Raw genomic sequence first — 19,829 nt, forward strand, 5'->3', positions numbered from 1 at the left:
CTCCTGCCTTCACTAGCAGGACCAAGTACTGATTTTTTGCCCCCCATCCCTAAGTGGCCCCCTCAAGGATTGAACTCACAACCCTAGGTTTAGCAGACCAATGCTCAAACCACTGAGCTATCCCTCCCTTAAACCAGATTGCCTCTCACCTCTAATCCTCTGGTTTTACAGATTACCTACTTCCTCGATCCTTACTTCCTTCACAATTTACACTCCATAGTCTTCCCACCCCACTCTACTGTATAGTTTTTTCTATCTAATATATCCCCATCTTCATGTGTATCTGAGTGGCTACGTGTTGTATAGCTTGCTATTCTCCAGGATGTGGGTGAGGGTGGATTTTTTGTTTTTTTGTTTCAGTAGGATTTCCTCCAGTCCTCTAACATGAAAGAAAAAAGCCGGTTTAATGCAGGATGCTACAAGTTTATATGCATATATTAAAAAGATTACAAATGATAAGCACATCTACTTACCATGAGGTGGTGAACTGCCACCATGACCCCCAAAAGCCCCTTCTCTTGCATTACCCCCTGTTCTCAGTAGCTACATACATGAGAGGGGTAAGCTTGGAATAAAGAATTTCTCGGTATAAATTTGGATTAACCTGCATAACTCATATGTGGCTACACTATGCATTAGTAATGTTTCCATCTCTATCTCATGCCTATAAAACGTAAATATGAACCTGAACAGATAGATAGATATGAACATACAGAGCACAGACAGTTAACAACCTAGGGATAATATAAGGTTCCTCTGAAACAATTCCTACATGAATCCTTCATTTAAAATGTGCTGTGTTTTCATGAAGTATTAGCTTTGGTTTCATCGTTACAGCTTTCTGGGGAAGGGGGAAAAGAAAATAACATATGAGGATCTTCTCTAAATTAGGATGATAGTTTCTTTTCAAAGAGAAACTGTAATGAGTCATCGCTACACATTTTTAGAGCCATTTACTGCAGGTATTGCTCAGGAATAGATAAAAGGCATTCTAGTGCTCAGCCCTTTTTCAGAGAGAGGGTTTTTTTGCTGATGGCATAAGAGTGCCCCCTATTGGAGTTCCGAGAATGAAAATGCCCACTGAGACAGAAACGTCGAAACAGACTGTCTATTTCTCACATTATTGCAGACTTTTTATCCACCACAGTAGATGTTTTACAATATATTTTTATAGATAAGAAATCCAGAGTACACAGTAGATGATAATTATGTAGCCGGTTTACATGAACATAGTATCACTTTTAAAACTTACTCGCTTGATGGAGTCCCCAAGACACACAAAATGTTTCTCACTCTAATCAGCAGCAGAAAGGTTTTAAGCATTAAGAGACATACATGGGATCACAACAACATAAAGGGAACCCCGATTCACTACTAAAACCTACTAGGGGAATCTTCCGTTTGTTTGGGGACAGTAGGTAGACAGCAGTAGGCAAATGTAAACATTCGTCATTTCAGTGGCCTCAGAATCATCATTAATAAATTGTGCTAAGTATGTTTGTGACATCTGTCCAAGTGTTTTTAAAACCACTGATTTAAAAATGAACTGTCTACCAGCTGCTGTTTTTAATATCACTTTCTCTGCACAAGCTTCTAATATATTGCTGTCTAAAAAATTAAATCTGGGATATTATTAATTCTGCCTACAGCTTTTTAAATAGAAAGTGAAAGCTAAACATGAATGCAATGGGCAGCCAGAAAACACAATATATGGAATATGGGGAATATGGAAGGTGGAAGCAGAGGCTCAGGAAACCTTTTTTTTGTAAGGCATTAGCATGAATTACAAAAGATGATATACAATAGAACTGTATGTCATGAGCTGTAAAAGTACATCTGGGGATCCTTTCATCAGAGCCATCCCTTGGGTACTGCGAATCGGGGCAACCGCCCCGGGCCCCACACTTTGGGGAGCCCCGCGCGTCAAGAAAATCATGAGGAGCGGACGGGGAGATGAGGCAAGAGACGGGAGGGTGAGGAGGCGAACGGGGAGGCGAGCAGCAAGTGGGTGGGGGGGGAGAGGGATCCCTCCTACCAGAACCTCCCCTCCCCCCGCGCCTCCTGCTTCCCAGCGGGCCCCACCGATCAGCGCCTCCACCTCCCTCTCAGCGCCTACCACCAGCCATGGATCAGAAGTTTAGCTGCTTTCGCAGTGTCAGGAGGCACTGGGGGGGTGCACAGCGCACTTGGGGGAGGGGGCAGAACTGGGCAGGGAAGAGGCTGGGGGGCGGAAAGAGGCGGGACGGGGGTGGGGACAGGATCTGGGGGAAGCATCTCCTTAGGTAGGGTTACCATATTTCAACAATCAAAAAAGAGGATGGGAGGAGCCCCGCCCTAGCCCCGCCCCCGTCCTGCCCTAGCCCCGTCCCTGCCCCTTCCACTCCCTTCCACTTCCCGCCCCCTCAGAACCCCCAACCCTCCCCCCCACTCCTTGTCCCCTGACTGCCCCCTCCTGAGACCTTCCCCACATCCTAACTGGCCCCCTAGGACCCTACCCCCTACCTGTCCCCTGACTGCCCCAACCCTTATCCACACCCCCACCCCCTGACAGCCCCCCCCCCAGAACTCCTGACCCATCTAAACCCCTCTGCTCTCTGTCCCCTGACTGCCCCCTCCTGGGACCCCTGCTCCTAACTGCCCTCCAGAACCCCACCCCCTATTTATGTACAGTCATGACTACCTGCCCTTTCCTGGTTACTATACGCGGCCAGTCCGCATCCACATCCAGTAGTTAAAAAAAAAATAAACTAATAATTTAAATTGGAATTTCATCCATTAATAAGTATTTATTATATAGTTAAAACCATTCTATTGAAGGACAGATATTAAATAACACTAAATATGTTAATGTAAGCCTCCCTGTGCCTTGTCCCCTAACTGCCCCCTCCTGAGACCCCCCCCCACCTGTACTCTGACTGCCCCAACCTTTATCCACACCCCCAACCCCCAGACAGCCCCCCCCGAACACCTGACCCATCCAACCCCCCCCCGCTCCCTGTCTCTTGACTACCCCCTCCAGAACCTCCCTGCCACTTCTCTGACCCCCTGGCCCCCTTACCGTGCTGCAGAGCAGCGTGCTCGGCAGCAGGGGGAGGGGAGCAAGGTCGGAGCTCCAGACTGCCGGAGGTCCGAGGCGAACGGCCGGCCGGCGATCTGCGAATGCAGGGAGGAGGGGAGGGGGGGAGAGAGAGGAGGGGAGTGGTCTCAAGTTGCAGGGGAGAGGAGGGGGAAGTGGAGGAAGGGCTCTGGTTGCCGGAGCCTCGTGCGATGGCATGATCCGGCCAGCTGCCCTGTAAGCCGCGCGTGCTCTGCATGGGGGGGGAAATCCGGACATTTACAAATTCCCCCCGGATGCTATTTTTAACTCAAAAAAGCCGGACATGTCCGGGGGAATCCGGACGAATGGTAACGCTACCTTAGGGATGGCCCTGCCTTTCATGGTTTATAATATAGTGCTATAGTACATTTTGGTCAAAGTCAAAAAACAGGTAGTGTTGCAGGATAGTTGTGCCATTAAAGGAAACTGGGCTTGGCTCTCCTGTTCCAGTCCAGGTGGATGATGATGAGGGCAGGGCAGCACCTGGGGACTATGTCTACACTGCAATTAAAAACATGCAGCTGTCCCGTGCTAGCTGACTCAGGTTTGTGGGGGTTGGGCTGCAGGGCTGTTTCATTGCAATGTAGACTTCCAGGCTCAGGCTGCAGCCCAAGCTCTGGGACCGTCCCACCTCACAGGGTCCTAGAGCCTGGGATCCAGCCTGAGCCCAAACGTCTACACTTCGATGAAACAGCGCCCAAGCCCACAAGCCCAAGTCAGCTGGCACAGGCCAGCCATGGTTGTCTAATTGCAGTGTAGACATACCCAATAAGGTTTTGTGAGCAAGAGACCAGGAGAGTCAGAGCAGACTGGAAGGGCAGGAGATAAGAGCTGCCAGAGACAGAAGGTGGTTCCTGGGAGAAGGATGAAGACAGGAGAGCAGCCAGAAGGTTTTGCTGGCTGACAGGTCTTAACCCAGAGAGCCAGGGCTGGAGAAGGCTGAAGGTGACAGCAGCAGAAGAGGGAGATGCCTGCTGGCTCTAAGCCAGAGAGATGGAGCCAATGGCCATAGGGGGCTGAAGGAAAGGGGAGCAGTGAAGGGGCTTACCCACTGATGTCTCTTTGGAACAGTGGGGAGTGAAGGAATGGGGAGTGAGAGGTGCTCCCAGCAGAGAGGCTGTGGGAGCTCCCACTGGGAAGAACAAGATTGCACACATGAAGGAAGGGCTGGACTCTCCTGGCAAAGGGATGGAGATGTGGCAAAAGACACTGGCATATGGTGAGAACAAAGCTGGATTATTTAAGGACTAATTTCACTGGGGTGACATGCTGTGGGACATTTGTGCTATGTATTATTAATAAATGTTGATGGACTTGAGAACATGTTTGCATGGATTTGCTGGGGATCCAAGAGGGAAACTGGGGTGAGGGACCACATGCAGGGCTGCCCCTAAGCCAGGAGGGAGCACCTGGGAAGAGGTTTCATGTCTACAGAAGGCATGTGGGAGACAAAAGCTAAAATTTTCAAATATGGATAGGTAAAATTAGACTACTAAGGCTGTATTTGGCACATACGTGAACTGATTTTCAAAAGTGCTGAGAACCCCACAGCTGCCATTTATTTTGCTTTACTATTAAGGATAAGAAACCTTTTATATTCAGTGGAAGCTGCTAGGTGCTCAGTATTTTTTAAAATAAGGCCATTTATTTAGTTACCTCATTCTTGGCTCCCAGTCTCAAAAACTTTAGCAAAAACTATGAAGAAGAAATGAGAATGCAGTGCTTCCCCTAGAAGCCATCTGTATGGGCTTTAATAGGAACTGTGGGAAATCAGGCCACTTTTATTTAGGCGCCTAAATTGAAAATCTTGGCATCAGACTGCAGCTTTTTGGAGTCTGAAGACTGAAAACAACTTGTCTATGTTGCAGCAAGGAAATGGGATGAAGACAGAAAGGAAAGAGATGAGATTTCTGGTCATCTGGAAGTATACGGTGGAGAAGAAGATAAATCTGAGGACGATGAAGAGGATCCGTATACTTTTGCCGAGTTGGATGAAAGTGTGTATGATATGATACTGGCATCTGATGAGGAGAAAAGAAAGCAACACGGATCCTTTATTATAAACCGGCCACCAGCACCTACCCCTCGTCCATTGAGTTCCCCTAAAGAAGAGAACACTCCCTATATAGTACAAGGTAAGGTTAGTTTAAAGATATTTACTGGCAGATAAGTGTTGCTCCGGGTAGAGTTGTCTGTTGTGAATGATGAATATTAATTTTCTAAAGATTATCTTCTACTTGAGGCTGAGGTCCTTGGCCTATTAATAAACTTGAATCAACCTATTCTCTCTTTGAAACAAACTGAAAAAGTATCCAAGTTGTTGCTAATTTCAATTTTGCATCTAAAAGGATGCTGCTTTAAAAAAAAAACTAATCAAAATTACTTAAAATAGTAACACAATATGATGGAAGATGAAAAATTACTAGACCAAATACTCAGCTGGTGTAAATCAGTGGAGCTACACCAGTTTACACCACCTCAGGATTTGGCCCATTCTGTTCGGTGTGTCCTTCAAGCGGTTAACAAAGGGTGCAATATATTGCCCAAGTAACAATATAAAAAAAAATCTTTCCTTTCCCCAACCCCAGCTTCAGAACTTTCTTTACTGTGGTTCTTCCCTTAAATCCTATTTACCCCATTTGGAGTTACATTTTGAGACCTACCATTTAGCCAGCTTTTAACCCATTTAATGTATGCCCGGTTAATTTTTAATCTAAATGTTGTACAATGCCAAATCAAACACCTTACAGAAATCTATGTATATACACTCTTACCTTTATCAACACAACTTGTAAATCATCAATAAAAGACATCAAGTTAGTTTGACAGGATCTATTCTCTAGAAGCCCATGCTGATTGGTATTAATTACATTATCCTCTTTTAATTCTTTATTAATCAAAAGTCCCATATCAGCTTCTCCATTGCCTGGGATTGATGTCAGAGTGACAGGCCATAATTACCCAGGTCATCCTGTTTACCCTTTTTAAATATTGGTACAACATTAGCTTTCTTCCTGTCTTCTGGAACTTCCCCAGTTCTCTAAGAGTAATTGAAAATCAACAATAACAGTTCAGCAAGTTCCTCAGCCAGCTTCTTTAAAACTCTTGGAGGCAAGTTATCCAAACCTGCTGATTTAAAATTCTGTCCATTCTTCTTTCATCTATCACAAATCATCAGTAAACCGTGTTGAACTTGGGAAGAAGATGTGGAAAACAGCATTTAGGAACTGATGTTTCAGTATCTATGATTAAATATTTCTGTATCCAGAGCGCATTTCCTTTCCTAGCAATCTTATTGTGGCATTAAATTAGCATTTTGAAATAAAGTATCTTAAAGGTTTTTGTATGCACAAATTGTCATTATGATAGTTAATGAGTGAACCTCAAAGATATAGAAGCTTATTTTGGTAGGAATAATTACACATAAATTAGGATGTGTATCTGAACTTTATCAAAGTGATCTGAAATTCCTGCTTCTGAAAAATTGGGTTGGAAATCTCATGGGTGCAGACGTTCCAGTGAGATGTCTAGTACTTCCTGCTTTTGTTCTGTCAGAAATACTGTGAGAACAGTGTTTCCTCTTCTGTTTGAATTATTTGAAAAAGAAAAAAAAATCAGTGAAAAAGTTATCCTGATTTATTTTTTTAATTAAACAAAAATCATACCAAATTCAGTTTGAGTTTTGAGCTAAAGTTTGGGCAGGTTCTTAATTTATTCAAATCAGTTCATCCATCTCTAACAATTACAGAAAACATTATTCCACAATTGAAAAGCTCCTTTCTTCAGTTCAGTTTTATGTAAATAAGGATGATTTTGAAATATAATACTGGAGTTTAAACTATGCTGAAGGGATGGAAATGAAAGAGAAAATGTATACAGTAGCGTGATTGGTGTTTGGCTGGGATGGGGCTAACACTCTGTCTCTAAAAAACAGAGTTACCTCAGGTGTGTCTACTCATTACAGACAAAGCCAAATATGGTTGAATGTAGCTGGACTCATCGGAGACCAGTTGAATTATGGGGCTGGCCATAAAAAAACGGAAGAGGTTGTTAAGAAGTGGTTTGTCAAATGGCTGGAAGTGTAGTTTGTTTTGTTTGGGATTTATGATTTGATTATTAATACACAGACATTTTAATTTTACTATGGGTAGTTTGGCATATTGTATTTTGCTGGCCTTTAAGTGTTTGTCTCCTAACATTTCCACAGAAATCTTAAGAGCTGTATAAAGAAAAGCCATTTTGCTACACTGAATATTCTGCATCTGCACCACATTCGCCAAAAGGATCTTTTCTTTTACAGAGCTATTATGAATGGTTGTTGGTATCATCAGCATAAGCTATTTCCCTCTAGGTTTCTCAGAATTTAGCTGGATGTAAAAGAATTGCACTAATTTCTTAGAAAGTCATCACTTAATTAGAAAACTAATTTTCTTCCAGCTTGTATTCTCTGAGAGAGGACTTGGAAGATAAGATTCTTGTGGTATGTTTAATTTAAATTCCCCATTCTCTTTATTAAGGACATAACCTTACATTTATCCAATAATGGCAAGAAAACCATAACAAAAGTCATGCCTTTCTTAAAGGCAGGGCTGGTAGCACCACCTCTTATTAAGATTATCCAACACTTTACATTATAAGACCCTGATTTCAGTTTTTTGAAAAATTCAGCCAAAATGGTTCAGCTGTTTTGGAAAATGAGAATAGGGGAAAATACATTGTTTTGTCCATGTTGAAAGAGAGTTCTTTGAAATGCTATAGTGCCCCCATGCTGTGGAGTAGGGACTGACTGACTGGCGTCTAGTCAGTGAAGAGAAGGAATTCTGATTCATCTGATTCAAATGTAGAGGGGACAAAAACTGGATCTTTAGGAAGAGAAAGGAGTAGTTTGGGGCCAGGAGTCTTGTGAGTCTGGGATTGGAGGAGGGAGAGAAATTGTGACTGTGAGTTGGAAGGGGGAGGATTAGGACTGGCTGAGCAAGGAGGATGCAACTGGGAGCCATGTGGGGAACAACTGCTATCAGCTGCTCCATTAGCTATAATGGCAGAGGTTTGTGTGATGGATTAAAAGGTTCCAACCCTGCTGATGAACAGCAATGTGAGTTTCAATATGATGTCACAAGATGGAATTTGTTTTGTCAGTTGGTTTAAAAAGAAAAAAAAAACCTCAAACCTGCGTTAAAAGAACATTATTAATGTTGTAAATTCAAGCACTCAAAAGTTAGGAAATATCAGAATTAAGGTTGTCTGTAATTTGGCCCCCTTGTCCATATGCATCAATTACACGATCACGTTTTTTCCCCACAGGACACCTGGGTGATTCAGTCCACAAGCCTATTTGGTCCTGCTCTTGAGATGAATCAAGGTTGAGTAGTGTTGTTTGTAGGACCTTTGCATCATTAGTTGCAGCAATATGGAAGATCTATACTGAATAAGACATGGGATTGCAGTAATAGAAGGGATGGTCTCATGTTTAACACAGTTGAATGCTGCTCTGAAGAGTTGAATATTCTGTCCCTATTTCTGACACAGACTTTCTGTGTGGTGCTGAGCAAGTCACTTAAACCAAACTATTCACAAGTGGTCACTAATTGTGTGTTCCTCTTTTTCTAGCCCAACTTGAGATCATGGGGCCTGATCTTCAGAAGTGCTGAGTGCTCACATTTACAACTGAAGTAACTGGGAGCTGTGCTCTGAATGTATAAAGTGCTAAGTACTCTGAAAAATTGGCTCCTCGTGTCTCAATTTGGCATTCAAATTCAGTGGATAATTTTGACCTTAATCTCTGTGCTTCAGTTTCCCATCTGTAAAATGGGAATAACACCACAGTTTACCTCACAGGGGTGTTGCATGGGCAAGCTTAATTACAGCATCTCCTAACTTCTGAGTGCTTGATTTGGAAAGAATAGTAAGGTTGCAATGTATTTTTGGTGTGAAATTTACTATGTAGACCACTTTGGGAAACTTTAGCTAAAAGGTGTTATTTAAATGTAAAATATTATTGCCAGGGCCCTGATCCTGTATTGTGGACTGGAGAGGTGTAGCCCAATGGTGAGTGTGGGATAGTGGGGGCTTGTCCAGGATTCTGAATTGTTGTGGCCCTCAGATGCTCAGAATGACAGTCCCCTGTCAACAGGAAGTAGGTAACCTACTGGTCAGTGTGTGTTGTCCTCTTCTATACCGCATCCAGAGAGGATACAAATCTGTTACTGCTACCACTTACAGGATCTGCTTCTTAGAGATCAAGCGGTGGAAATGCATGCTATTAGTTTAGCAGATCCCCTCACATTCAGTCCTGATGCCAGCCAAGAGCAAGGCCATTTCACAAGTAGATCCTTCTTGAAGTCAGTAGCATTTGACGTAGGCAAAGGGTTATTCCCACAGGGCCTACTTGCAGAAGCAGGGCCCAGTTTCTGTTTACGGTGCTCACTCATAGAGAAATGATCAAATTGCATGTACCACCATTTACGTTTGTGCAAGTACAGCCTGGACTCCAGACTTTAAAACTGTCTCATGACACACTGTCTGCTGGGCACTTTGGCCAGTCTAAAATGCAGGGCTTGATTTCATAGAGTTTCTCATGGCCAAGTTTGAGTTCTCGTGACCGGGTACTATGTGTAGCACCGTGGTCACTGGGTTTGCTTCAGCACTGGGAAGAGTGCAGGATTCATTGAAGCCAATTATACACTTTCTATTGTGGGATTGTGCATACCTGGTTGATAATCTTTGGGCTAATGAGGTAATTGGATGGAACAGGAAGCAAGAGGCAGCTCAGAAGGGTTGCTCAGAGGGTGAGCCTGGGCTGCGGAATGAAGGTGTCATGGAAGTCTCCCCTGGCTGTAAGCCTGCATTACACTGTGTTACTTTGTAAAAAAGAATAAATACACACCTTGGTGAAAGATAATAACCTGGTGTGTGTTTGGGCCCATGCAAGCACACATACTGAGCAGGCAGTGAAGTACACCAGATAGTGATAGCTCTTATTTCAAGAAATACATTAAATTCTGTGACCTTTGGCTCACAGAAGAACCCATGCTCAAAGTCACTTGGTCTTCTCCAGCCCTTGCTCACCCCACTCCATCCTTGGTCCACCGTGTCTCTAGATTTTCTTGTGGAGCTGCCCTGCTGTCATGGGTGCATGGTGGTGCTAGTCATGGTCAACCTCCTGACCAAGATGGCACAATTTGTTTCTGGCCACAAAATCCCTACCACCCAGGAAAAAGTGTGCCTCTTTTCTAGTTCCATGAACTGCCAACCAGTATCGTGTCAGACCGAGACCCACACTTCATCTCCCATTTTTGGCTTGAATTTTTTAAGCTCCTTAGCGTGGAGCCCCCTCAGGCTAATGGGCAGATGGAATGGGTCAATCAAGTCCTGGAGCAGTATCCCTATTGTTCCCTGAACTACCAACAAGGTGACCCTATGCGGATTTTGCTTACAATAATTCAACCCAGGCCACAGCACGATAGAGCCTGTTCTATGTCAGTTATGGCTTCCATCCACGCTTTCACTGAGCCTCACCCACAGATTCCCCCATACCTGCAGCCATATTAAAAAAGCATAACTTTAGAAGCAGCCGGAAACAAGACTCACTGGACCAGAGAAATATGTGACTAATCAGCTTTTCCATAGATCACCAATAAGTGCTCTGCAGACCACAATTTGGGATTTGTTGATTTAGAGGCAATGAACATAGGACCCCATTATACCATTTATACACAGCCACTTTTCAGAGTAGGACCAGGCTTTGAAGGATGATGGTCAGATGCTCAGCTGGTGTAAATTGGCATTGCTTCATTGACTTCCACAGAGCTGTGATAATTTATACAAGTTGAGTATCTTGATCCTGTGTCTCCCAGCAGATGAAAGTAAAAGATCTGTAATTTAATGTTTTTATGACCCTTCAGCTAGGAGACTCCCCTCATTATTTTTTAAAATTGTTATGAGTTCTAATAAGGTTTCTCTTAATTTCATGTAATTTTTTGCCAGATTATACTGAACATGCAAACTTTTATACTGAACGCTCCACTAAACGTACTGCATCTTTAATAAACAGTGGAGTGTATCTCTGCTTGTTGTTTAATGCACACCAGTGTAAATATTCTGTCTTTCTATGAAAAGTTCATCAAAAGACGAAGCTGCAGAGTGGTGCCAAATAGCGCTTTGTCCAGATGGTGCGCATTCCCTGTGTGCTCCCTCTCCATTCCTTAAATTCTTAATATTCCTTACCAGGTTATTTCAATATGTTTCCAGCTATGTGCTGTCAAAACAATTGTTAACTAAATGTATTAAGGGATTTTATTTTTATTTTACAGTGAAATTGCAGTGCTCATTATAAGTGCCAGATTAACAGTCCTGCAACCCAATTTTCTCAATTTATCCTCACAACAGGTGCAAGCTTTCCCACAATGCCCAGCAGTGTGCCCCAACTCAGACTTTTGAGGACTGCCTAAAGGGTCGAGGGGATACATTTAGTATCCCTCATTGACCAGTCACTTACCTCCTTGCTGAACCTACCAATGAGGGCGCTAATTGTCATCAGTGTTGTTTGTTATGTGGACACCTGGTCCAGCAGGAACTAGAATGAAGCCACAAACTTGTTTCATATGTGTCGTTAAAGAGCTCTCAGGGGGCAAAGGCTTTTACTATTCTGCTTCACCCAACCAGTGACATGGTGTAGTCTGTCTCTCATTACATATCCCTGGAGCCGTATACATGAAATAGTATGTCATTTCCCCCCCCCAAGTACATGAAAACATTTTAGCATCTAAAAGTGGCTATCCCTGGGACAAATTTCAAGCCAAAAAGTCAGTAGTGGAACAATATTCCAAAATCTATTCCAGAATAGAGTACAAGTTGCACTCTAGCATCTCATTTAAATCATATGAATTTGCACTACATGCAGCAACCAGTGGGTGGGTTTTTGGGGAACAGGACTATTCCATATAAGGAATAGGCAGTGTTTACCCAAATGCTGTAAAAATCCCTCATTTCCAGCACCTCAGAGACTCAAGAAACAACAGATTTCTTGTAACTATAGCAATCAATTCCAGTGTGAGAGATCTCTATTATACTAAGCACTGAGATTGTTTAATGCTCTAGTAGTTTTACTGGCTAGAATGGGGATTTTTTATTCTGCTTGTAAACTGGTATGCTAACTTTATTGGCTAGATTGGTAAACTAAGATTAGATTTTAGATAAGCAAACTTTGGGGCATTAAGAAATCTACTGAAAAGGTGTAATGGGAGGAAATATTTTTAGAATGCACTACTGTGATTGAAAGCTGAGGAATCCATCTGAGGCAAAAAAAAGGGTGCAGTTTCATCAGTCCTCTGGGAGAAAAAATGCTACTTTGTATTAAATAATTAAATATTAATTGGGCTAGAGTGAGAAAGACACATAACCCTGTGGCTAGGGCACTCGCATGAGAGGTGGAAGACCCCTGTTCAAGTCCCTTTGCCTCATCAAGCACAGTGGGGAATGGCCATTTTGAGTAGAGTTAGACATGCTCCGAGCACCCCTAGTGGATTGAGTCCCAGAAGTGAGATAGGCAAGGGGAAGGCCTATCTTGACCGTCTTTGAAGATCGCGCTGGCACTTAGGTGTGAGGATAAATACTCAGATGTCTGCCTCAGGCAGTAGGATGCATGCCCAGTAGGGTGACCAGACAGCAAGTGTGAAAAAATCGGGACAGGGGATGGGGGGTAATAGGAGCCTATATAAGAAAAAGACCCAAAGATCAGGACTGTCCCTATAAAATCGGGACATCTGGTCACTCTAATGCCCAGAGGTGAAAACGTAGGTGCCCAGGGAACTTTTACAGTGGAAATTTAGGCACAGAGTGAATTTGGGCATCTACAGAGTTAAGACAGCAGACAAGAGGGAGTTTTGTGAATTGCAATAGCACCTAAATTGGGGACATAGGCACCTAAATCTGGGGGTGCAAGTTCCTAAGTCCTTTTGTGGATCCATATCCCAAATAAGACATAATTTTGTTTTCTTTCTGATCCATCTGCAAGTACTGTATGCCTTTAACTGTGTCTCAGCATAAGTGACCACATGCTAGCAATAATATTTGTGGAGAGGAATAGGAGTAATTTGAAACTAAGAATTGCTGAAACTTCCCATTTTCTCACTTTTTGAACTGCTTTGGAAGGTGTGATGAGGTGTGTACTTCACACAGGCTCTGAAGGGGTTAGTGTGGGCCTAAGAGGCCAAATAACATACCTGGCAGCACCTGAGAAAGAGAGAGAGGGAGGCTTAATGGATGACCAAAGCCCAACTGGGATGAAGCTGGGTGGTGCTTATAAAGCTAGGAAGTTTGTTGCACAAAGAGGCTCAGGGGATTTGGAAAGATGTAGCTGGCTCTCTTGCTGGGGCTGAAGTGGAAAGCTGGTCAGGCTAAACTGCTGGTCAGGGGGGAGATGGAAGTGATAACAAATGATACTCAAACCAGGCTAGAAAATGTGGATAGGGAAAGCATTAAGAAAAACTGGATGAAAACAAGGAAAAAGAAAAGGATAGATTCTTTAGAACCAGCAGAAAGAACATCAAGTGGGAAGGCAGGAATGGGCCATGGGGGGAAATTATGTAACAGTAAAATCCCTAGCTAAAGAGAAAGGTAGGGTATGTCAACCACCTGATGATTGTTGAATGGTTCAAAAAAAGTGTTGGAGATATTGTAAGAGCTGGGAAACTACCTGGAGGAGTCTTGTTAGTGGAATGCAAAAACAAAGAATAAGTAGGGCAGCTCCTTAAGACAAAGGTGCTAAGAAAGCTAAAAATGAACTGTTAGCTACCTGGATTCCTAACTGAAACAAACAGGGTAGATGCTACAGGTGTTAAAGATTTGGTCACATAGCAAATAATTGCAAAGGGAAATTAATGTGCAGCAAGGTCTCTGGAGGAGACCATTCATATGATAATTATGAGGAAGGGACAGAACAAAAATGTAACTGTGAAGGAAAACACAGCTCAGCATATGGAGAATGTACCAAGGCAAAGCAAGTTAAAGGAATATAAAAACAAAATCATTAACATCTCATATGCAGAAGCGTTAGGAGACACCTGGAGGGACAAATAATACCCAGTTGGGGGCAGTGATTAGCAAGCAACAAAATACTGAGAAGAAAGTAATGAGTGCCATTGGGGTAAAATGAGATGATATACTACTTATAGAAAAAGAAATTGCATCTGTGACTGAAGTCATACATTGTACTTCTTTCAGACAGGAAAGAAAATAGAAAATGAGACTTATAGTTAAAGCTGCTGAAAAGTACCTATGAAGTAGCAATCTATCAGAGGAACATCTCCATACTTTCCTAAGTGAAGGAAGTATTGAAGGTTACAAGAAGGGGGGTGACTATTTTTATCTGGAATGCACATAGTCTTATCGCACATGGGCAGGAATTAAAGAAATGTTATTGATATGAAAACAAAGCCTGATATACTATGCATAAAAATGACTGAGCTCATAGAAAAACTAAAATCACACATATAGATATGCTAGAGAAATAGGAAAGGGTGGGGGTGTCTGCACGTTTGTTAAGGAGAATCTAAACTGCCTTGATTTAGAGTTAAAAAGTTAAATATCAAGTATAATGCTGTTGAGATACTGATACAAAACATTTCTGCATCTCTCAAACTATATGTTTATAACCTCTGCAGAAAACTAGAGACTATAGAACTGAAAGAATTAACTGCTCATACATTATCTGCAGTGATCTGAACAATCACAATGGACTGTGGGAAAGTTGGAAAATTATAAGAATGGAAAATGTCCTACAGCAATTTTTTGAAGATAATAATTTAGTAATATTACATGATGGAAGACCTACCAGGTTCACTGCAGCAGACTGAAGCCTTTCTTGCCGAGACCTGGGAATAGCTTTTAGTAACGTAACAAGCAAATGTATCTAGGAAATTTACAGAGAGGAGGGAATGGGTAGGGACCAGTTTCTGACATTCATTACATATCAAAAAAGAGAAAATACAAAGATGAGACTAATACCCCCACTTGGAACATGAAAAAAGCAAATTGGAAACTCTTTAACATGAGGAACATGTGGGCAAGCAGTGTATAAGTGAGGATACTGAGAAATTCTGTAGTAATATTACTAAGGAAATTATAAAGACAGCCAGCCTGGATACACCTAGGATACCAACCTTTATAAAAGATAGAAAAGCATACTGTGGTGGAACAAGATATACCTATCTCATAGAGCTGGAAGAGACCTTGAAAGGTCATCAAGTCCAGCCCCCTGCCTTCACTAGCAGGACCAAGTACTGATTTTTGCCCCAGATCCCTAAGCGGCCCCCTCAAGGATTGAACTCACAACTCTGGGTTTAGTAGGCCAATGCTCAAACCACTGAGCTATCCCTCCCCCTTAAGGAATGTGACCAGTTAATTAAGGAAAGGAACAAGGCATATAAGAAACAAAAAGCAATAAATGGTGAGGACTTAATGACATATTAAAAAAAAGTAAGGCACTTGCACATAGAGCTATAAAAAGGGCAAAAAGAGAAAGCTGGAGGAAATACTGTGGAAAAGTACGTAAAGATATCAATACATCAGAGGTACACAAACAGTTTCAGAAAGTGAATGGAATAAGAATAAGAGCAACACAGTATGAAGCCTTGCAGTAGAAGGCCATAGAGTAATAAGCTCGAACAAAGAAAAAGCAGAAATTTTGGCCACCATGTTTCAAAAAGTCAGTTATGATGAGGCTCAGGGGATAGAAATTATGGAAAGAAAAATTTTTGAATTGCTCCACTCCAGCTCCGGGCAAAAACCTACTGGTCCGGGCTCCAGCTCCGGGCTCCGCTCCAAGCCCTGCTTGGAACGGCCACAGAGAGCAGTGCACTGTGGTAGCTATCCCAGCATGCAAGTGGCTGAAAATGGGGGGGTAGGATGGGGTGGAGGGTGACAGGGAGTGTGTTGTGTGTATGTGGGGGGAGAGAGAGTGGGTTTTTGGGGGGCTGAGAGCATGTCAGCATGCTGTCTTGTAAGTTCAGACAGCAGCAGATCCCCTCTTCCCCCTGCCCCTCTCTCTCTCTCACACACAACATTCCACAGTAATGGTTGCTTTGTCTCGGAGCAGATAAGCAGCCGGCTGTCAGAAACGGAGCTTACAAAGGGGATATGGGCATTCCTGCAGCGATTACAAAACAATGGCAAGAGTTGCCACTTGACTTAAGGGGATTATGGGACGTTTCCGGAGGCTGATCAGAGCGCAGTAATGCAACACCTCGTTCACACTGACGCCCGGGCATTTCAGCCAACGCGCACTAAGCGAGGGGGAGTACCAGGAGCGCTCTAGCCCTGGAGTCAGAGCGCTCTACGTGCCTTGCCAGTGTGGACGGGTAGTCAGCTAGGGTGCCCGGGGCTGCTTTAATGCGCTCTAACTCACAAGTGTAGCCAAGCCCATAGAAGCTGCAGAGCAAGAGTTCTTGGGGTGGTCTCTTGCCTAGCAAGTAATTAGCACCCAGGAATTTAATGTCACATTCTATTGATTAATCAATCCACTTGACTGTTTTCCCCAGTATTCTCTTATTGCTGGAAAACCCCATAAGCTATTATTATATAAGGTTCTGGTAGTACTTTACAACCAAATTTGTCATCTTGTATCTGACAGATTCTGACAGAGTATGATAGCAAATTGGAAATAGAATTGCTAATGAGTTTTGGATTAATGTTTTCACATTGTCATTATTCGGTGATATACCTTTTAATATTTTTTATGCTTTTGATCTGAGAAAAACTAAGGATGCTCTTGACTAATTAATTACATAGTTACATGAGACAACGGATGACAATCTGTGTAAGTTGAGATGAACAATTATGACACTATTTTTTTTCAGCAAGTGTGCTTTGGCCTTCTGCAAACAATATTACTGATATAGTAATTCTATATCAGATGACGTCTGCAACTATTTTGAAGATGTCTTTTTAGCTGCTTGAAATTCTGTTAATAAGTGGTTGCTAGACCAGTATTTATGATCTGTGTGTTTATTTTAAAGAAATTACTTATTTTTGTTGTAGATTCATATAGGGCTAGATTGTGTCTTTAGGCACAGTGCATACCAGCTGCAAATTACACCCTCCCCAACCTGCTCAGCTGTGTTAGATAGTTTATTCGTTTTCTTGATGACTTATTCCTGTGCACTTGGATCCAAGGTCCAGGTAGCCTATGCAGGACTATGAGGGGGGATGCTGAGTACCCATTATTTCTGTCGATGGGTGTGTCCCCCAAGCAAGTGTCTAGCCCTCACTATTCATAACTTTTCATTCACCCTAGTTGATTTCACTTTGTGAACCCCAAGATTTTTAAAATTTTATTTTAATATTTTAAACGTGCAAATTTTCCCACTGGGCTTATGAATGTTAGAGACCAGTGACCTTATGCAAAATTCACTTTTTTTTTGTTAGCCTTCCACTGATGACCTCTACCCTAGCTTCCATTCCAAGGCAGTGTTCCAAATGTTAATAACAAACTAAATATATGAAAGAACAAAACAAAAGAAACCAAAAATATCTAACAAGATATGAACATAACAGTCAGTATAACTCATGACCCCTAACTGTGTCAACCCTTATTCTTCCATATTCCCTGCTTGCTGTCCTCTGTTTACTGACATCTCTTGCTGTATTTTGTCTAATTTAGATTTTAATCTCCCCCAGGTAGGAGACTTGTCAGTTTTATTTTTCTAAATGCCATGCACACCCGGGATGATCTTTAAGTAATAAAATAATTACACTAAGTAAAGCTAGAAATAATTCTGTACATACATCTAGCTATGCACCATAACTCTGAGTTGTAACCTACCCCTACTATTTCATTGTTGGCCTTCTCTTGATCAGATGCAGTCATTGTAGTTAATTGTGTGATTGTTTTATGATGTGACCAGATATTCAGTAAGGATAAGTTTGAAACTAACAAACTTATTCCGATCGGTGACCTAGTTAAGATGTGAACGTTGATATTAAGAAGTAAAATCCTGGTGTATAAATTAACTCACACTATCATTTAGCCCTGTATTCCAGTGTAGCATTTTTTTCAAATTTTGTGATTAGTAATTGTCAATGTTTCCTAAGCAATGCAGTTCTTGTTATAGGTAGCCTGCTAAGAACAGACTCAGTGAAGTTGACAAATAAATGCAACTTGAATAGCCATGATCAAGCTGATTTCAGATGAATGATATCCACCGTTTTGTCTCCTTCTGCTGCATCATGTGTATATTTTACTGAAAGTGTTGAATAGGTGACATTATGCTGATTTTCTGACTCAGTCACATTCATCCTCAAGAGCACAATTTCATGAAAGTTGCCTCATTCATATCAATAATGGATTATTGTAAAAATCAACACAAATTGTATATATGTCATCAGTGATTTTTTTTTTGTCTTTAGACATGGTGTCGCTAACAAAACAATCAGTAATTTTCTTGTCTTAGCCTCCTATTTTAGACAGCTAAAGAGGAAAATAAGATTAGAGACATTTAACTAAATTCATCAAAGTTTACATCTCTCATAATGGAGCTTTTTTTCTCTCTGAGGTGACTATATTGTTAATCATGCCATAATTCTATTGTTTTCAAGATGTCATCACTGAGTACATTTTTGATCTTTCAAAGTTCAAATGTAGTTGCCTATGTCAATCCCTTATTTCAGTTTTGCATTAGAAATTGAGCAAATCTTAGGGAGCCAAATTCCAACTCCTCCTTTAGTCTGCAGCCACTGTGCAAACAGAATACAATAACCAGGGTCCTGTGTACATTCTCCAACTCCTATTGGCCAAAGAATTCGCTGTGGAAAGTCCCCTTTGCCATAGAATTGTGCTCCAGAATCTCAGATTTCATTTTTTAAAGTATTTTCTAGTCTGTAGGCTGTTCAAGTTTTCAAGGTTGAAATAGTGTAATATTTCCTGCCTGCATCTGCAGAGCCTGAAACAATAACTTGAACACGTGTGAACTGTCCCGTTCATCTCAATCAGGGTCCTGTGGATTCTGTAATTCTGCAACCCTGTCATTTGGCACTTTTCCAAGGTGTCACTGCAGTCATGCTTTGAAGTATTTGTTTTCTGTTTCTCTTCCCTGCTGGAATCTGCCTACATCTGCTTTTTTGCTCTCCAGCTTCCCTTACATGAGAAAGTGAATTGGATTACAATGCATGCTTAAAAGAATGCCAGACATGTTATGGAAATGCAGCTAGGGCATCTAAACAATTTTAACTGTCTTGTAGTGACACCTGAGGGGGGTTCGGAGGGGAGAGAGTTAAAACAAATATAATGTTTCTTTAGAGATCAGTGTAATCTAATCTGAGATTACAAACTCTGAAATGTCTTAGTCATAAACATATGGTTAACGCATAATGTGACTATAGGGCAGAGTTAAGGTTATTTAGGTACACTACCTGTGCATTTTCATGCTTATTATGTTTGTATTTCTTTTTAAATTGAACCTGGAAAACTGAATTTTCAGGGTTTATAATGCTTTTGGTGGGGGTGATTATAACATTCCTGTAATGCATTGTACCCTAAACTAGTTACAGGTACTCTCAATCTTAACTCCATTTTGACATAGTTTTTCTCTGGGATATATGTATTTATGTATTGTATGTAAAGTGTATTGGTTTTTCATTTATAGTTTAAGTTGGATTTCTGTTTTTTGACATACATGCACTACACATAGGCCTTAATCAGCCATAATATGAATATACATTGAAAAGATGTACACAT

General features: G+C 41.8%; 1 protein-coding gene across 3 annotated transcripts in view; it reads left to right on the plus strand.

Annotated features, from left to right (window-relative positions):
- Positions 1–19,829, plus strand: part of BANK1 (B cell scaffold protein with ankyrin repeats 1) — a 287,338-nt gene that overhangs the window by 236,583 nt on the left and 30,926 nt on the right. For all 3 annotated transcript variants that reach the window (XM_008179150.4, XM_024099921.3, XM_042859972.2), the window contains exon 11: positions 4,966–5,232. In XM_008179150.4, coding sequence (XP_008177372.1) covers positions 4,966–5,232 — 267 coding nt within the window. The remainder of the gene's footprint in view (positions 1–4,965; positions 5,233–19,829) is intronic.

This window comes from Chrysemys picta, chromosome 5 (genome assembly GCF_011386835.1).
Source record: "Chrysemys picta bellii isolate R12L10 chromosome 5, ASM1138683v2, whole genome shotgun sequence".
Lineage (NCBI taxonomy): Eukaryota > Metazoa > Chordata > Testudines > Emydidae > Chrysemys > Chrysemys picta.